The sequence below is a fragment of the Myotis yumanensis genome, unplaced genomic scaffold, assembly GCF_028538775.1.
Source record: "Myotis yumanensis isolate MYYU_CA2020_CCGP unplaced genomic scaffold, mMyoYum1.0.hap1 SCAF_8, whole genome shotgun sequence".
In the NCBI taxonomy this organism is placed as follows: domain Eukaryota; kingdom Metazoa; phylum Chordata; class Mammalia; order Chiroptera; family Vespertilionidae; genus Myotis; species Myotis yumanensis.
The window spans coordinates 39901060-39916724 of NW_027223759.1; the positions used below are offsets into that span (position 1 = coordinate 39901060).

Consider the following 15665-nt stretch of genomic DNA (forward strand, 5'->3'; position numbering starts at 1 on the left):
AGACAGGAGGGAGCCCAATCCTGTGCGTTGAGCGTCTGTCCCTGGTGGTCAGTGCACATCATAGCAACCGGTCAACCGGTCGTTTGGTTGTTCAGTCATTCGGTTGCTTAGGCTTTTATATATATATATATAAATCATATATATAATTAGTAGTGGGGAAAATGAGGCACAGAGAAGAAAAGTAGTGTCAGTAACCAGCCTCACAGAAGTCATTTCTCTTTATCCCTGTGTTTTGTGGATTACCCAGTTTTCCCCTCACTCGTCACAACACTAAGAATATGTTTTCATTAGCATAACAGGAAAGCTGATTTTAAAATATATATAAACATTTAACTACATCTGAAATAATATTCACTCATTCTTTCATATGTATAAACACATTTCACTGGCACCTGTATATAAAGAGATGACTATGACATATACACAAATATTTACAAAACAAACAAAACTGAATGAGATGAGCCATTTTACTCTGTGATGTGCCCAAATTACTTTTAAAAATAAATAGCATGTGGAAGTTGTTCTAGAATTCTTTAGGGCACTGGTCATCACTACACCCCCACCCAGACCCTAACCAGAAACAGGGGTAATCATGTTATGTTGACAAACACTTTCAGCACCCTCTGCCACCATACAAAATGTTCAAAGTATCTTTCTAAAGCTATTCCCTCTACTTAAGGACATCATTCCAAATGTTCCCCCCATCCCCGCCCCCTCTTAGCACCACCAATGTCCTAATATCCTGAGGCAAGCAAAGATGTAACAATTCCAAAGTTTTATTTCCAGGTGGGTAACCACCTGGCAACAAATTAATGTAGAGTTTCATGGGCTCTCCCCTGTTTTTGCACTTGTTCACGAGCTATTTGTTTTCATTTACTCTCAGCTCCAGAACCACCCCAAATTCTGCAGGAGCTCCAGCCTATTACTGTGCAGTCTGGCAAGCCTGCCCGCTTCTGTGCTGTGATCTCTGGCAGACCACAGCCCAAAATTTCCTGGTACAAGGAAGAGCAGCTGCTTTCCACTGGCTTCAAGTGCAAATTTCTCCACGATGGGCAAGAGTACACACTTTTGCTCATTGAAGCCTTCCCAGAGGATGCAGCCGTTTACACGTGTGAAGCCAAGAATGACTATGGAGTTGCCACAACCTCAGCTTCGCTCTCAGTGGAAGGTAGGAATGCCTTGCTGCTTCTCAGCTTACAATAAAACCGAAGAAACTAGATTTTGCATTCTCCCAGTGCATTTAAAAATACAATTTGGAGCTCATGAAAGTAGATTGCCACCCAACTTGGGGACTCTGAAAGTGTTCCACTGCGAGATAAATTACGATAAATCGGCATGTTCCATTCTGTGAGGCCTGTCCGGTGACTCAGTCATGATAAACCTGTGGTCCCTTTCTTTAGTTCCAGAGGTCGTGTCTCCTGACCAGGAAATGCCCGTTTATCCTCCTGCCATCATCACCCCACTTCAGGACACTGTCACTTCGGAGGGACAGCCCGCTCGATTTCAGTGCAGGGTTTCTGGAACTGGTAGGTTTACAAGCAACAGTGTCCTTGCTAATATTCACAAATAATGATGTGGGGGGCGGGGTATGGGTGGTGGTTGTCACCTTTTCCTTCATCACAAACATCTCTCGTGCATAATTTGAGATTTAATGGGGCTCATTTGCAGAAGACTTATTTGAATTATTGAATTAAAAATTAAATCAGTGTTCTTCGATATTGGACCACACACCTATTAATAAATAATTAAAGTGGTCAATTTTGTTATTTTTAAACACAATAAGAAAAGAATCAGATCAGTATTTTCCAGTGTTTTAAACTTCAAAAAAATTCATCTTTGCTTTATGATTATAGTTGCACTTTTGTTATTTATTAAATATAATAGAAACTACAGTTATTGTGATATTAATTATAATAGCATTTACAAAAGATTCAAAAGAAGGGTCTATTTATATGTAAGACATTATTAAGTCTTTCAGTGTTTGTGTGGAATGATATATTATCCTGTAGTGGTCAGATGAAGGGTTTTATGGTCAGAGAGGTTGGATTTGAATCTTGGCTCCACTGTGTGACCTTAGGCAAAAATATGATTTCTCTGGTTCTCTTTCCCTTGGGAATAAAATGAAAATAATATTGCATTCAATCTTAGAATGTACATTTCATGAGGCCAGGGATTCTGTCTTAGTACCTAGAACCTGGTGCCTGAAAAGCAGTAGCTACTTGAAGAGAAACTCCATGAAAACAAGGGGGTGACTTTTGTTCTAGAATAGCTTCGTATGTAGTAGATACTCAATAAGTAATTATTGGTGGACAAATTAACGGTTGTTGAATGATTAATACTAACCACTTAAGACTATTATCAGGATTACGTTAGATAACCCAACTCAGCACTTAGCACAGTGTCCATCATATAGTAATTCCTCAATCTGTTAGGATTTTTCAATTTTATTTTAGAGGACATTTATTACAGCTGGGGACAGTATAAGGAGGAAGGGCCTAGATAGTGATGGCGAACCTTTTGAGCTCAGCGTGTCAGCATTTTGAAAAACCCTAACTTAACTCTGGTGCCAGGTCACATATAGAAATTTTTTGATATTTGCAACCATAGTAAAACAAAGACTTATATTTTTGATATTTATTTTATATATTTAAATGCCATTTAACAAAGAAAAATCAACCAAAAAAATGAGTTCGCGTGTCACCTCTGACACGCGTGTCATAGGTTCGCCATCACTGGCCTAGGATAACAGGAGAGGAACTAGGTGGGGAAATGAACCTAGGCTGGGCTGCTTTGGCTCACTAAGAGGTCAGAGAAAAGGGGGCCTTGAAGACAGGTTCAGGGGATGTGCCCGGGACAAACTGCCACTGCCCTTTGCTGCCCTGGTCGCAAGCCTATTGGGTCCCTTAGAGTTTAGGAGATGTACACCTGTGGGGGAAGAATGAAAGGAGGGGAAAGGCAAGGGTGTGCTTCAGGGAGGGCCAATCAGTTCGGATTTTTAATTGGGGCATACTACCCAACTACCACCAACCCTTACCCTTACCCCAGGAGTTTGACATTGGTAGAATGAGACAAAATGCTTGGAGCCATTTCAAACCAATTATTATTGTAGACTGGCCTCAGGAAGGGGCAACATAAACCAACTTCATCCAAAATGAAAATCACTCTCGTATTTACTTGGCTTTTCTATACCACCACCAAAGGAGAATTCTCAAAGCTTGGACATCTCATAGCACTCCTAATAAGTTTTATTGTTTTGTTTATTATGTTTCTCCAATTACTTTATGACCCAGCATTACATCGCTGAAAGCTATTTTCCTAAACAAGTTAGTATTTCAATTGGCTGCAATGTCTTGATGATTTCCTTCTCTGGGATGGAGATGCTAATCCAGAAACTAAATGGAGTTGTTTGATTTTATGAGCATAATTAAAGGATATAATGTATGCAAAGCACCTATAGGCATGGCTGGCAAGTGACTGGTGCTCAATACATTAATTTTATTATGGCCATAGAGAAGAATTATACAAACATAAAATTCTGGTATTGCGTGACCAACGTAGCCTTTGTCATTTCAAAGCATAGTATTTGAAAAATATTAAATATCAAGAAATGTGTACTAATTTGATAAAATTCTATTTACACATTATATAAAAATACATTTTAGTATCAAATTCACTAAAGCTACACTAATTAATTTATTCATTCATTGAATTTTTGGGAGAAACTTTTCAAATAAATATACATATATGTGGATTGTCCAACGTAGTATAAAGTCTTAACAATATTTGTATAGTGCTTTGTAGTTAATAAATAATATTATAGTTTGCCTTTAAGGTGTTGCAAAAATACATTTGAAGTCCTCTATGAAACTCTGAAGTAGAAAAAGAAAAAAAAATCTCTTTTCTGTAAGATTGATGTCTTTAATTGTTTGAATCGTTCATCAATTCATGAAACTATTAACTATCTATGTGTGGTAAAACATGTACAAATTTTAACACCCTCTTGAAAACGTATTTTCTATATGACAAAAATTCATTAAACAAAATGCCCATTTAAAAGCTTACCAAATTACATAGTTTCATGTACTCAGGAATGAAAATATTTAGACAACTTTCTCTGAGCAAGGATTTATTGCCTCAGGAAATTAAGCACAGTCCTGCCTTCTAGAAATTAGAAAAAATTATGAGGCTTCAGAAGCCTCAGTTGCATGTTTGGGGGAACTCAAAACTTGCTAATTGGGGAACATGGTCCTGAGCAATCTGGTGGTGCTGTCCCAACAGAAAAATATTGTCTATTGAAGGTCTCTGGTGCCACCTACTGGTAGAAGAGCTATTGGGAAAAGTAGAATTTTAAAACGTTTATTAGTGTTTATTTTACAGGTGAGTCAGAATCATTTGGAGGCTTACATAGTGACAGCTAGCTAAGTGAAGTGATCAGTAATTTTTGTAGTAATGATTTATGCCCATTTTTCAGTTAAGCATCTATTCAGCTTTAGTCTGCCAACATTTGTGTTCCTGCTATTGAGACATTGCCCTAGGTCTCAGGGATCCCAACACCTGGCTCTTGCCTTCATAGAGCTCAGTGTGAATGTGAGGAGGTGCACAACTACATCCCAGGGTTTTAAGTGCTGTAACATCCCATGTACTTAGTTGCCGGGGTTCTTGTCCCAGCATCAGGAAGGGTTCAGGAATCTGGAAAAGGCTGTACGTAGATGACATAGGAATCCAGAGACTAATAAAGAATCCGGAGACGAGATATAATTTTGAAAGGCATTGGGGGTCAGAGGACCTTCAGCTAAAGGAACTGAAGACTCCCTCTTTGTCTAGGACCCTTGCTTTTATTAACACAATTTGTCCTAAGGCAAGGGTAAGGTTTCAAAGGGTAAGGTTTCAAAGGGTACAGAAGCATTGTCAGTTTGGGGAATAGCCTACCGCTGTTCAGGTGTTTGGCCAGTAGGAGGCTATAACATGTAGATTAAGATGCCCTTTAACTGTCTGGCAGCCACAGTTTCCTATTCAGGTTTGGGGAAATGCCTTTAGCCATTCCCAACAGGTGACTACATGTATGACTTAACCCTGTTGAGTCCCCAAGTTTCATCAACCTTTTGATGAAACTCTTAAAATTATGACATGCTGGAATTGGTCTATGACACTTAGTGCTCTGTGTCTGGGAGACAGAGAAAGATGCATGGACTGAGCATCGAAGAATCAATAGGGTCATTGAATATAATGGCGCTCCAAGCAGAGAAACATATTGACAGTCACTTCAGGTGCTGGAAATGACAAGTGGTTTAAGTATGGTTGGAAAGTGATGTTATGAGTGGGCAAGAAGGCTAGGGCCAGATACTAAAGTGTTTGGTATTCTTTGCTAAGGATTTCAGATTTTGTCTTGTTTACATTGAGGAGCCAGTGAAGGATTTTTAAGCCTCTGGGCACATGATCAGGTTTGCTTTTTAGAAACAATACTGTGATCGTGAAAGGAGGAATGGAGAGAGTCGGGGTGAGACTGGAGTTAAGGAACCAGGGGAGAGGCCATCACAAGGTGTAGAGAGTGTTGACAAGGCCCTCAACTAGGGGAGTTGGGAGAAAGAAGGGAGTAAGTTGTAGAATTCAGGAGGTAGAGTGACAAGATTAGGAACCAAAGACAATGATGTGGAGAGGTTGAGGAGCAAGGGCAGTGGGATGGTCTCATCAAAGCAACAAGAGGCCAATGACCAACACCGAGAGTGGCATCCCAGTCAGAAGCACCAAGTCCATTGCCAAGAGAGGTCTCACCTTTTAGCTCATTGATGGTTGGCAATTCATGTCGGTCCTACTGCTTCTTTCAGTTCTCCAAAGGAAGGAGTTGTAAAAATAAGCAGAGAACTTCAGAGGGTGTGAACCAAACTCTTCATCCTTCTATTTCAATTGACAATTAAACAAACTAACTAAATAGTTGGAGGATGATTGGGTGTGGCTCTGTCTTTTGACATGTTATTTAAGGCACCGCTGACCCCTTCCATGATGTTAGACATTCTTATTTTACTGACTGACTTGTGCCACTGGTTTATAAAGCGCTTTCAGAGGTGTACGCCATTTAATTTACACATCAATTTTATGCAATGAATTATTATGCATCTCATTCTACAAATGAGAAGACTGGTCCAGAGGGATTATATGACATGTCTAAGATCTCACAGATGGTAAAGTATAGTGTCAGGATTCCATTTTCTGCCTTTTGTTGTTATCTAAGTGAAAAGATTTGTTTATTCAAAAGGAGACCCTGTAGTTTATAAGCAACTCAATACCATCATGGGAAGGAGGGGAACTTTCATAAACCAATATTTGCAATAAACACAAACAAATGCGAGATGGTCTGGCTATTAGAAGATCCATATGGTTGGTATTAAGATAAGGAAGTTATATAGTGACCATACTCCAAAAATAAGATGGCTTTGATTTTGGCTTTTAAAAGAAATAACTAAATTTAAATCCACTCTTGATTCATAGGGTTATTGTTTTAATGTCAGTATAATATTTTTAAAGTGGCTATCACCTTAACAACATAATAATGTTACTTTATCTCTGCTTTTGTGTTTTTATTTTCTACCATTTTAAGATAGTTCAATTCTTTGTGTAAAAAAAGCTAGTTTTATTAGTAATCACTATTGCTACTATCTTGGCAAAAGCCAAATATAACCAGGACAACAAAATTCCATGACTCTTTCAACTTAAAAATTACTTTCAATTTAAAAAATATTTTCTGTGGTGCTGAGAAATTTTGATGCTTGTTCCTTGGTAATTAAAAAAATGAAGGTGTGTGTTTTCATTCAGCCTATTTTAGACTTTGTGGGATGTTGATCTTTTCAGCTCTTTTTGATTGATTTTTCTGCACACCAGAAGTGCGCATTTTCTTCACTTCCTGTCCCAGTAGGCAGCCACAGTCCAGATCAAATTCTTTATAGTGACTGTTTCTCAGAGCTCTCTTGTTTTCAAGGTCACTAAGCATGTCAACATCTTTCCCTGCTTCCACGGCATGACATGCAAATGGTTATTAAAAGAATATAACTAAAATTATAAATTTTCAGCCCTAGCCGGTTTGGCTCAGCGGATAGAGCGTCGGCCTGCGGACTCAAGGGTCCCAGGTTCGATTCCGGTCAAGGGCATGTACCTTGGTTGCGGGCACATCCCCAGTGGGGAGTGTGCAGGAGGCAGGTGACCGATGTTTCTCTCTCATTGATGTTTCTAACTCTCTATCCCTCTCCCTTTTTCTCTGTAAAAAAATCAATAAAATATATTTTTTAAAAAATTTTTCAAATATGTCAACCAGTTTATAAGCTGAATTTTTCTACAATCGTGTTTCCTTGATAAATATGAAAAGAAACCATGTAAGGGCAGATTTGGTATGCCTAAAAGAAAAGTTTAATGTTATGAAGATAAATGTGAAATGTAGTCACCAGTATAATCAATACAATATGTTTGCAGGTAAATTGAAAATATCCACCTGTTTTTGTGATTTAAATATACATTTTCTTCTGTACTACAGATCTAACGGTGTCTTGGTACAGCAAGGACAAGAAAATTAAGCCATCTAGGTTCTTCAGAATGACTCAATTTGAAGACACTTACCAACTGGAAATTGCTGAAGCTTATCCAGAAGATGAAGGGATTTATACTTTTGTTGCTAATAATGCCGTAGGTCAAGTATCAAGCACAGCCAACTTGAGACTGGAAGGTAGAGTAAAACAACTTTAAGAATCACATTTCAATATAGATCTAAGCTCATGTCAGTAACAATTACTAAAGATTTCATGTAAATCATGGTTGGTCCTATCATTCTCTTTTAATGCAACTAATTGTGTTCATGTCATATGTGATATTCTCACTTTTCATTTACTCCTTCTCATTCTGAGTCACATACCATTCCTTTGTTATTTTGCCTGCTTTGTCTCCATGATGTTTTGTGATGTGTTGCTCTCATCATCAGCTTTCATGCTTCCTGATAAGCATGTATCAGAATGGGGATAAATGTACTTTATAAAAATAGGTATATTTGTTTCTCATTTGGCTAGGATAAAAATTTAAATTTATTTTTTAAAATCTAAGAGTGTAACCATCCCCACATTGTGTTCACATAATCCTGATTTCACAAAAGTGACAGTGGACAATTTCAGGTCTGTACACAACTCAACTGTACTCACCATCATTCAAAGAATGCCTGAGAGTTGAGGGGCACAGTCCTAGGAAGGTTAAACATTTCTGTTACTTGAGTCTCTTAAATTACAATCAGAAGCACTTCTTTGATGACAGGAGAGGAGGGGAGGGGGGTGCATTTTGATTCAACAGGAAATAACAATATGTATTTTACAGAGTCTTTTTCCTGAGCTAATTTATTCTACATAGTATTGAGTATATACAAATACATAATGATTTAGGGCAAATTTTAATTTTTTTCTTCAATTGTTAACACCTATTATAATAACCAGATGTTTCCTAATAATCAGTTTAAAGTGGTTTGCAAAGTAGAAAAGCTGGTTTTACAACCAGAGAGGAAAAAATAAAACCAGAAAACAAGAATACCTATACCAAATTGCGTACTCCACTACTGCCTTCTTGAACAATATGGTGAAGTTCTTTAGACTGTTGATGTCTCAGCTTGTTTGTCTGGAAAATACCAGTGAACTTGTATGACTGAATCCACAGTGCATGCAGTGACCAGGCGTCAGGACTGGACTGGATTCCAGTCCACTGTGGAAATTTGCCACTGATCTGCAGACAATTCCACATGAGGTCCGGTTTCCATGCAGGGCACAACATTAAAGGTTGGCATGCTTCTTTTCAGGGTTTAGCAAACTTGAAGAAGTTACATCAAACTCCCAATGGCATGTCTCTTCATCATTTTCATTTAAGAAGGACTCCCTTGGCCAAAAGCCCATCTTCATCCAGCCTCTATCAAGCCTCAGGGTGCACAGCGGGGAGACAGTCAGATTTCATGCAAGGGTTTCTGGCATTCCCAAACCAGGAATCCAGTGGTTTCATAACCAGCAGCCAATTCTACCAACCAAAGATGTAGTTTTCCATTTTGAGGAATCCACAGGCATGGCTTTAATGCTTATAGTTGACGCTTACTCAGAGCATGCTGGGCGGTACTCTTGCAGAGCAGCCAATAGCGCTGGGGAAGCCACTTGTGCAGCTACACTCACAGTGACTCCGAAAGGTAAAGCCCAACGTGCTTCAAAGACTTTGATTTGCTGCCTACCTCCTACTCCCTCTGTTACTAATGAGAGTCTCAGCTGTTTGTCTCATTGCATATTATGGCAGTACCTAATTTACTAATAAAGTAACACCCAACAAGCCCCACCACCAAGGTCTCATTTACGGGCTAACCTATGTATCTTAAGTCTGACATTAGTAATTATGTGTTCCATGCATTACATTAGTAATCATTTTGTTAGGCATCAATGCTGCTTAACATTTAACAGCATCTCATCATTGCATCATTAATGATCTATTTACCATATATGTTTTTACAAAGCATATCGTGAAGAGAGAACAAAGTTCTGAGGAGGGGGGGTGAGGGAGAGGGGAAGAGAGAGATTGAGATTGATTGATTCTGGATAACTGCAGTAACAACAGAAGAAAGAAGCCAGACACTGTATGGCATCCGCATGAGCCTTCATCGTCCATTCATCATGGGATTGCTGGGAACGAATTTTCCTTTGTGTGAAAATTCTTAGGGCATACTGCATCTGGCATGTTGCTTCCAAGCGACGATGATGTCTTTCATCTTCATCTCCATGCCATTTTGTGTTACTAACCTTGCCAAGTGACAAAGCTCCGATCTTAATATTCTTTTCTTTTTTCTTGTCACTTGATTACACAGTGCAAGCCCTAGCTAGGCAAAGTTCTGGGAAAGATGTAAGAGAGTCCACCACGTCCCAGGCAGTGGCAGATTCCTCTTTCACAAAGCAAGAGAGCAAAATATCCCAAAGCGAAGTTAAGTCATTTCAAGGATCATCATATGAATGTGAAGTGCAGGTTTTTGAACGTATATCTCAAAGTTCCACCCACACAGCTGCATTTGTGCAAGCTGTAGGGTTGCACCATCCCGCATCCCTTTCACAAATTGCAGAAAGCACTGAGTTATCTGATAAATACTCTGAAGAGACGATGGATAAGGCGCCAAAGATTCTTCTGCATCTTCAAGACCTCTCTGTAAAGTGCGGCGACACTGCTCAGTTCCTCTGTGTTTTAGAGGATGAATCTTCTGTTGGTGTAACCTGGACTCATGAAGGTGTAAAGATAGAGGAATCTGAGAGAATGAAGCAGACACAAAATGGAAATACTTATTTTCTTACCATATGTAATGTTCAGCTGGTAGACCAAGGATTGTACAGCTGCATAGTACACAATGAGTATGGAGAGAAGACATCTTCAGCAGTACTAAGCATAGAAGGTGGTTATTTGATTTCTAGCTACGACTTGCTTCATTCATTTCATCCTCATCGCTTTATGCAGCTTTTCTGCCCTGCAAATTGAATATATTAATTAGAGTATCTCTAAATTAGTACTGTATTCATCAATGGCTTATGAAAGTTGACCAAGTCATTGGCCAAACTTGTTAAGAACATTTAACTTTCCAGTCTAGATTTAGGAAGTGCAACTAGCAGATCCAGGTTCAGGAAGTTAAGGTTCATTTCACATGGGCTGCCTTTTCTAATCTTGACCAAATGTGCCACCTAGGGAATGTACCAAAGAAGGTTAAGATGTTATGGTTCCAGTATTTATTGAGTATTTATTTTTGTGCCTGACAGTATGCTACACTTAAATGGAATTGTTTTAGTATTAGGAGGCTCAAAATTTCTCAGTTGCCCTTTGGGTTCAGATCTGGAGGTTCTAGCTATTACAAGGAGGCCATGAAAATGTAAAAATGGGCACTTAAAATAGGTCTGGATCAAATTAGTCATCTCTAGATATTTCTCAATAAATCATGCTGCTTTTGTAGCCTCAGATCTTCTGGGAATTGTAGAGTTATCTCATGGGGAAAATCATTATTTTTGTCATTATTATGCTTGATTCTCCCCTGTGTCTGGAAAGGCCTGAATAAATTTGGGCAAAGGGTAGCTTCTTCCTTTTATCCATGGACTTCCTTTTAGATACAAATGATATAAGAAAAAATTCGTCAGGTGCTAGAAGCCCATGCTGCCTATTTGCCAACAAAGGAGCTTCACAGAATCCATGGAAGGAAGCTGGGAGAAGTTTGGGCATCTCCAGGGATCTATTGAGAAGTGTGGCCTCAGGTTCTTCCAGATCTGACCATACTATTTTTTAGTTGTTAGACATTAGCAGGGGCAAAAATACAGTGCTATGTGCACAGCCCTCTCTACCCTAAATTTTGAAATTGGCTCATTAGTTCACTTAATGCATCTACAATATTCACTCACACACACAAAGAAAGGCCTTTTTTTCTTTCTTAAGCTGGCATTTTGTTTTATAGCTATTTCTGGTTGTATTTCCAAAGTCCAGGACTGAGATCTAGTTATGCAAATGAGGTGGAAAATTCCACCATCCGGAGACTTGACCGCAGCTGCTGGCAAGCACAGTAATCACAGTTACTATTTATCTGGAGTTGTTATCTACACGTCTTGTAGGTGACAACTGTGACAGTTTCAGCAGCAATATAATTGGGAATCAGCTGTGCTCTGGAGGTGGGGAAAATGTAGGTCTTTCAACTTGTTTCTAAAGAACCTAGTGTCATAGTACAGTACTTGAAAGTCAAGTTCCCAGAGGGAATTTGCTTAGACATTTCTGCCCCAGGAATTCCAGTTCCAATTAAATATTATTGAAGTGTTCTTGGAGAATGAACACTTTTTTTTCCTTGGAAATTCCAGACAACCTTACTTGTACTTTAAAAAGTTAAAACATTTTTAAGTGTTTGAAGGGTGAAGGATCAGGCACAATGATCTAAAAGAAGGCAGTTTTTATATACCCCTCTTTTATTCTGGCCTAATAACTTTACATAGGCTACATAGTTATCCACAAAGGTCGAGTAAGAATGAAAAACCCCAGAAGTCAGTTTGTGTTGAGTTCTTATGTGCATAGCAAGCACAGCTATTTCATATATTAGTTTTGGGACTAATGTGCCGCTTTCCTTCTCATCCTAATGACATTCCATCTTCTCTAAATTCAGCATGTGTTTTACTCGTACAAACATAGCTAATTGATTCCTTTTCCTAACTTTATTCTTACCTAGCAAAGAAATCGCAAACCAGAGCAGTTACAAAAATCACCCTTGGTTCAAACACTAAAAGTTTTAAAACACTCAGAGTCACAAATTAAAACAACCTGTGAAGAGAGCATCGTCAAAGAAAACATCAAGTTTGTCATTCACTTTATGCCAAAGACAACAAGGAACTCAGAAGCTCACTGACACAATGCCACATGAACTGAGAGATGAGAGTGATACCAGGGTACCTGCCTCTCTGAAGAAGCCACCCCAGAGATGATTGTGTCTAAAGACTGTTCCTTTTCCTTATGTAATAAAAGCTATTTAGAGTGGATGACTCTTTGTTTTGCTTCTTAATATGTAATTGAACTTCAGGTAGTTTGACATTTTAAAGGTGGTTTAAACCAAAGGAGTATTTATTTACTAGCTGAAAATGCTTAATTCTGCAGGAAAAACTGAGAATAGCCATCAACTAAATGTGGCATGTTAAAAATGCATGTCCCCTATAAATGTGATTTCATATCTTACCAAGTGTTCAGTCAATAAGACATTTTTTAAAAAGAATTTTCCTTTAGCTTGTGGATTGCTTTTCCGAATGCATGTAAAGGCATGAAGAATTATAGAACTAAATGTGGAAATTACATAGAAAACCAAAAATAAAAATGCTTTTAAATCTTTCTGCCAACATTGTCATGTACTTTATCAGTTCATTGATTTGTATGGCATGAATTGTTTGATGCATTTGGTGGATGTAGTTTTCTATTATAATAAAGATAAAATTATAATTGTATAAGCCATATATTAAGGCAGAAAGTATATAGAATTAACCATTAAATTTTTTTATGTTTTTTTCCATTTTAGCCTATGAATCAATTTTACACGAGAGGATTGAACAGCAGATTGAGGTGGAGATGAAAGGTATTATTACATTGAATATGAGATTTAAAATAGAAATTCTGAAGGATTAATAGAATTCTTAACTGCCTTATTTCATTTACTATCATTGAGAAAAATGACATAGATGTATAAATATATCTCTTAGAGAATATATTACTATGTCGCATGCCTGGTTTAGTATGCTGATGGTTACATGCATTTCATAGTATTTTGTTTTACAGTAATTTAAATTCTCGAATTTAAAATTTACCAGCCGTATCATTTTCATGTTTGCAGCCATTTTTGAAAGTGTGTATTAGAAAAAGTTGGAATCTTAATGCATGAAATCATGAAATAGAAGTTTGTTATCAAAATCACAGTGAATTAAATTGAACAGTAGACAATAACCTAGGTGTCATTCTCAGAATGCAATGTCATGAATGAATGATGATTGAAATGCTACTTGATTTAGGGTGTGTGAAAATGTTACATTCCCATCTGGTTTACACTTCATGCTCATACATCATTTTAACATTGATATGTCTCTTACACTGGCTTGCAGATAGCTGCCTTATGTGATCCTTATTGCCTGCTTTTCTTTGTATAACGTTGTGACTATATGGCTGTATTAGTTCGAATAAACGCCTTCTTATTTTATTTTAGCTATTTATGGTTATGGTTCTTGTATATATATATTTAAAATAGTTAATTATTAAAAATTTAATCTACAATCAAAAGGATCAGAAAGGGCGTTTATTTCACTCTCTGCAAGTCAGGTAAGATTTTCCTCTTAGCCATTAAAGGAACAAAGTTTTCCTGCTCTCAAAACAAATATGCACAGGAACATGTTATTTTCAAATGCATTTTTGCTTGTTCAAGAAGAAATTTCAGCAGTTTGAAGAAAAGACCAGACAACGAACGATTTTCGTGTCAGAATCTTTTAAACAGAGCATGGTGTTGCGTTTATTCGAACAAATATGGTGAGTGAATTTTTCTATGGATTTGTGAGAATCTGTAGCATGCATTTTATTTCATTTCTATTTTGCAATTTCATTTATTTTCAACTTTTTCAAATACTATGGAAAATAGTAAAATGCTTTATAATTTAATTTCTTTTCAGAATTATTCTCCGAGGAAGAATCTGAACATTCAGAAAGAGATACACGTGATGCCTTTTCAGATTCTGAAGATGTAGACCACAGTTCTATGGCTGCTAAAAGATATGCAAGTAGAATATTATCTACAAGCTCCTGGCCTGAATATTTCAAGCCTTCTTTTACCCAAAAACTTACGTTTAAGTATGTTTTAGAGGGTGAACCTGCTGTTTTTACATGTAGATTAATTGGCTGTCCAACTCCTGAAATGACTTGGTTCTATAACAATCGGCCAATCCCAACAGGTCTCCGGCGGGTTATAAAAACTGAGAGTGATTTACATGATCACTCTTCCAGCTTAGAGATTAAAAGGGTCCAAGACAGAGATTCTGGAACTTATAGATTGTTAGCAATTAATAGTGAAGGGTATGCTGAATCAACTGCATCACTGCTTGTTATTCAAAAAGGGCAAGATGAGAAATATTTAGAATTTCTGAAAAGGGCAGAACAGACACATGAAAATATAGAGACATTAGTTGAGAAGAAAGAGGGCAGGATGAAGGTTGACCTGAGGTTTACTGGCTCTCCCTTTAACAAAAAACAAGATGTGGAACAAAAGGGAATGATGCGAACTATACACTTTGAGACAGTAAGTCCTAGCAAGAAAACAGATTTTATGTATGATGAAGAATATCTAGAAAGTAAATCTGATGTCAGAGGATGGCTTAATGTAGGTGAAAATTTCCTGGATGAGGAGACCAAAGGGAAGTTGCAACGTTTACGGGAGGCTAGAAAAACATTACTGGAGAAAAAGAAGTTATCTCTTTTAGATATGCCATCTAAACTAAGCTCAAGAACTTTGAGAAGGGAAGCTAGTAATAAAGATACTATGTTCTTTAGAGAGGAAATGGAAAGCAGATCAGTATCTGATCTAGCTGAAAATAGGAATAAGGTTGAATATTCAACTGACTATTCTAATCAAATGGATCAAAATATAGAATCTGGAGAATCTCTCACAAGTTTTCCAATTACTGTTGATGAAGAAATTCTCCAGACTGAAATAAGAATGAGCCAAGAGGCATTTTTAAAAGAGAGTCGACCAAAAGACCATTTACATGGTAGAAGTCAAGTAAATGAGAAAACCCAAGCAAAAAGACAAGTTGAAGAAATTATGACCAAAACTAAAATTGGAGAGTCATCTCAATATATTACTAATGTGTGTAAAAATAAGGAAATAGATGAGACTTCTGAAAAGGTATCTCAAGCTTCTATAACACATACGAGTGATTTTGGTACACTTACAAATATTAAAGAAAATGAAGAAATAGATAGTAAAAGAATAAGAAAGGATGATTTGAGAGAATTACAACACTCCACTTTTACAAGAGGTGAAGAATTCAAAATTGAACAGGAAGAAAAAACCACAGGATTTTTTGAAAATTCTTTCCAAAAACATCTGCAACGTTGCCCACCTTCATTTCTTCAAGAAATTG

General features: G+C 37.5%; 2 protein-coding genes across 2 annotated transcripts in view; both read left to right on the forward strand.

Annotated features, from left to right (window-relative positions):
• Positions 1-15665, forward strand: part of TTN (titin) — a 277029-nt gene that overhangs the window by 44433 nt on the left and 216931 nt on the right. Inside the window, exons 42-45 of the mRNA XM_070422663.1 lie at positions 884-1168; positions 1401-1526; positions 7523-7711; positions 13064-13120. Of these exons, the coding sequence (XP_070278764.1) occupies positions 884-1168; positions 1401-1526; positions 7523-7711; positions 13064-13120 (657 nt within the window). The remainder of the gene's footprint in view (positions 1-883; positions 1169-1400; positions 1527-7522; positions 7712-13063; positions 13121-15665) is intronic.
• On the forward strand, positions 9076-12848 carry LOC139015419 (immunoglobulin superfamily member 22-like). The gene is made up of 3 exons (XM_070423235.1): positions 9076-9193; positions 9860-10432; positions 12230-12848. Exons 1-3 carry the CDS (start codon positions 9076-9078, stop codon positions 12313-12315), a joined length of 777 nt encoding a protein of 258 aa, XP_070279336.1. The 3' UTR covers positions 12316-12848.

What these genes read in the sequence shown, in the direction of transcription:
- LOC139015419 (XM_070423235.1), top strand. Translation starts at nt 9,076, where the DNA reads ATGGCTTTAATGCTTATAGTTGACGCTTACTCAGAGCATGCTGGGCGG. An exon ending in ACTCACAGTGACTCCGAAAG is followed by an intron (nt 9,194 to 9,859) that starts GTAAAGCCCAAC and finishes TTGATTACACAG; the next exon opens with TGCAAGCCCTAGCTAGGCAA. An exon ending in AGCAGTACTAAGCATAGAAG is followed by an intron (nt 10,433 to 12,229) that starts GTGGTTATTTGA and finishes ATTCTTACCTAG; the next exon opens with CAAAGAAATCGCAAACCAGA.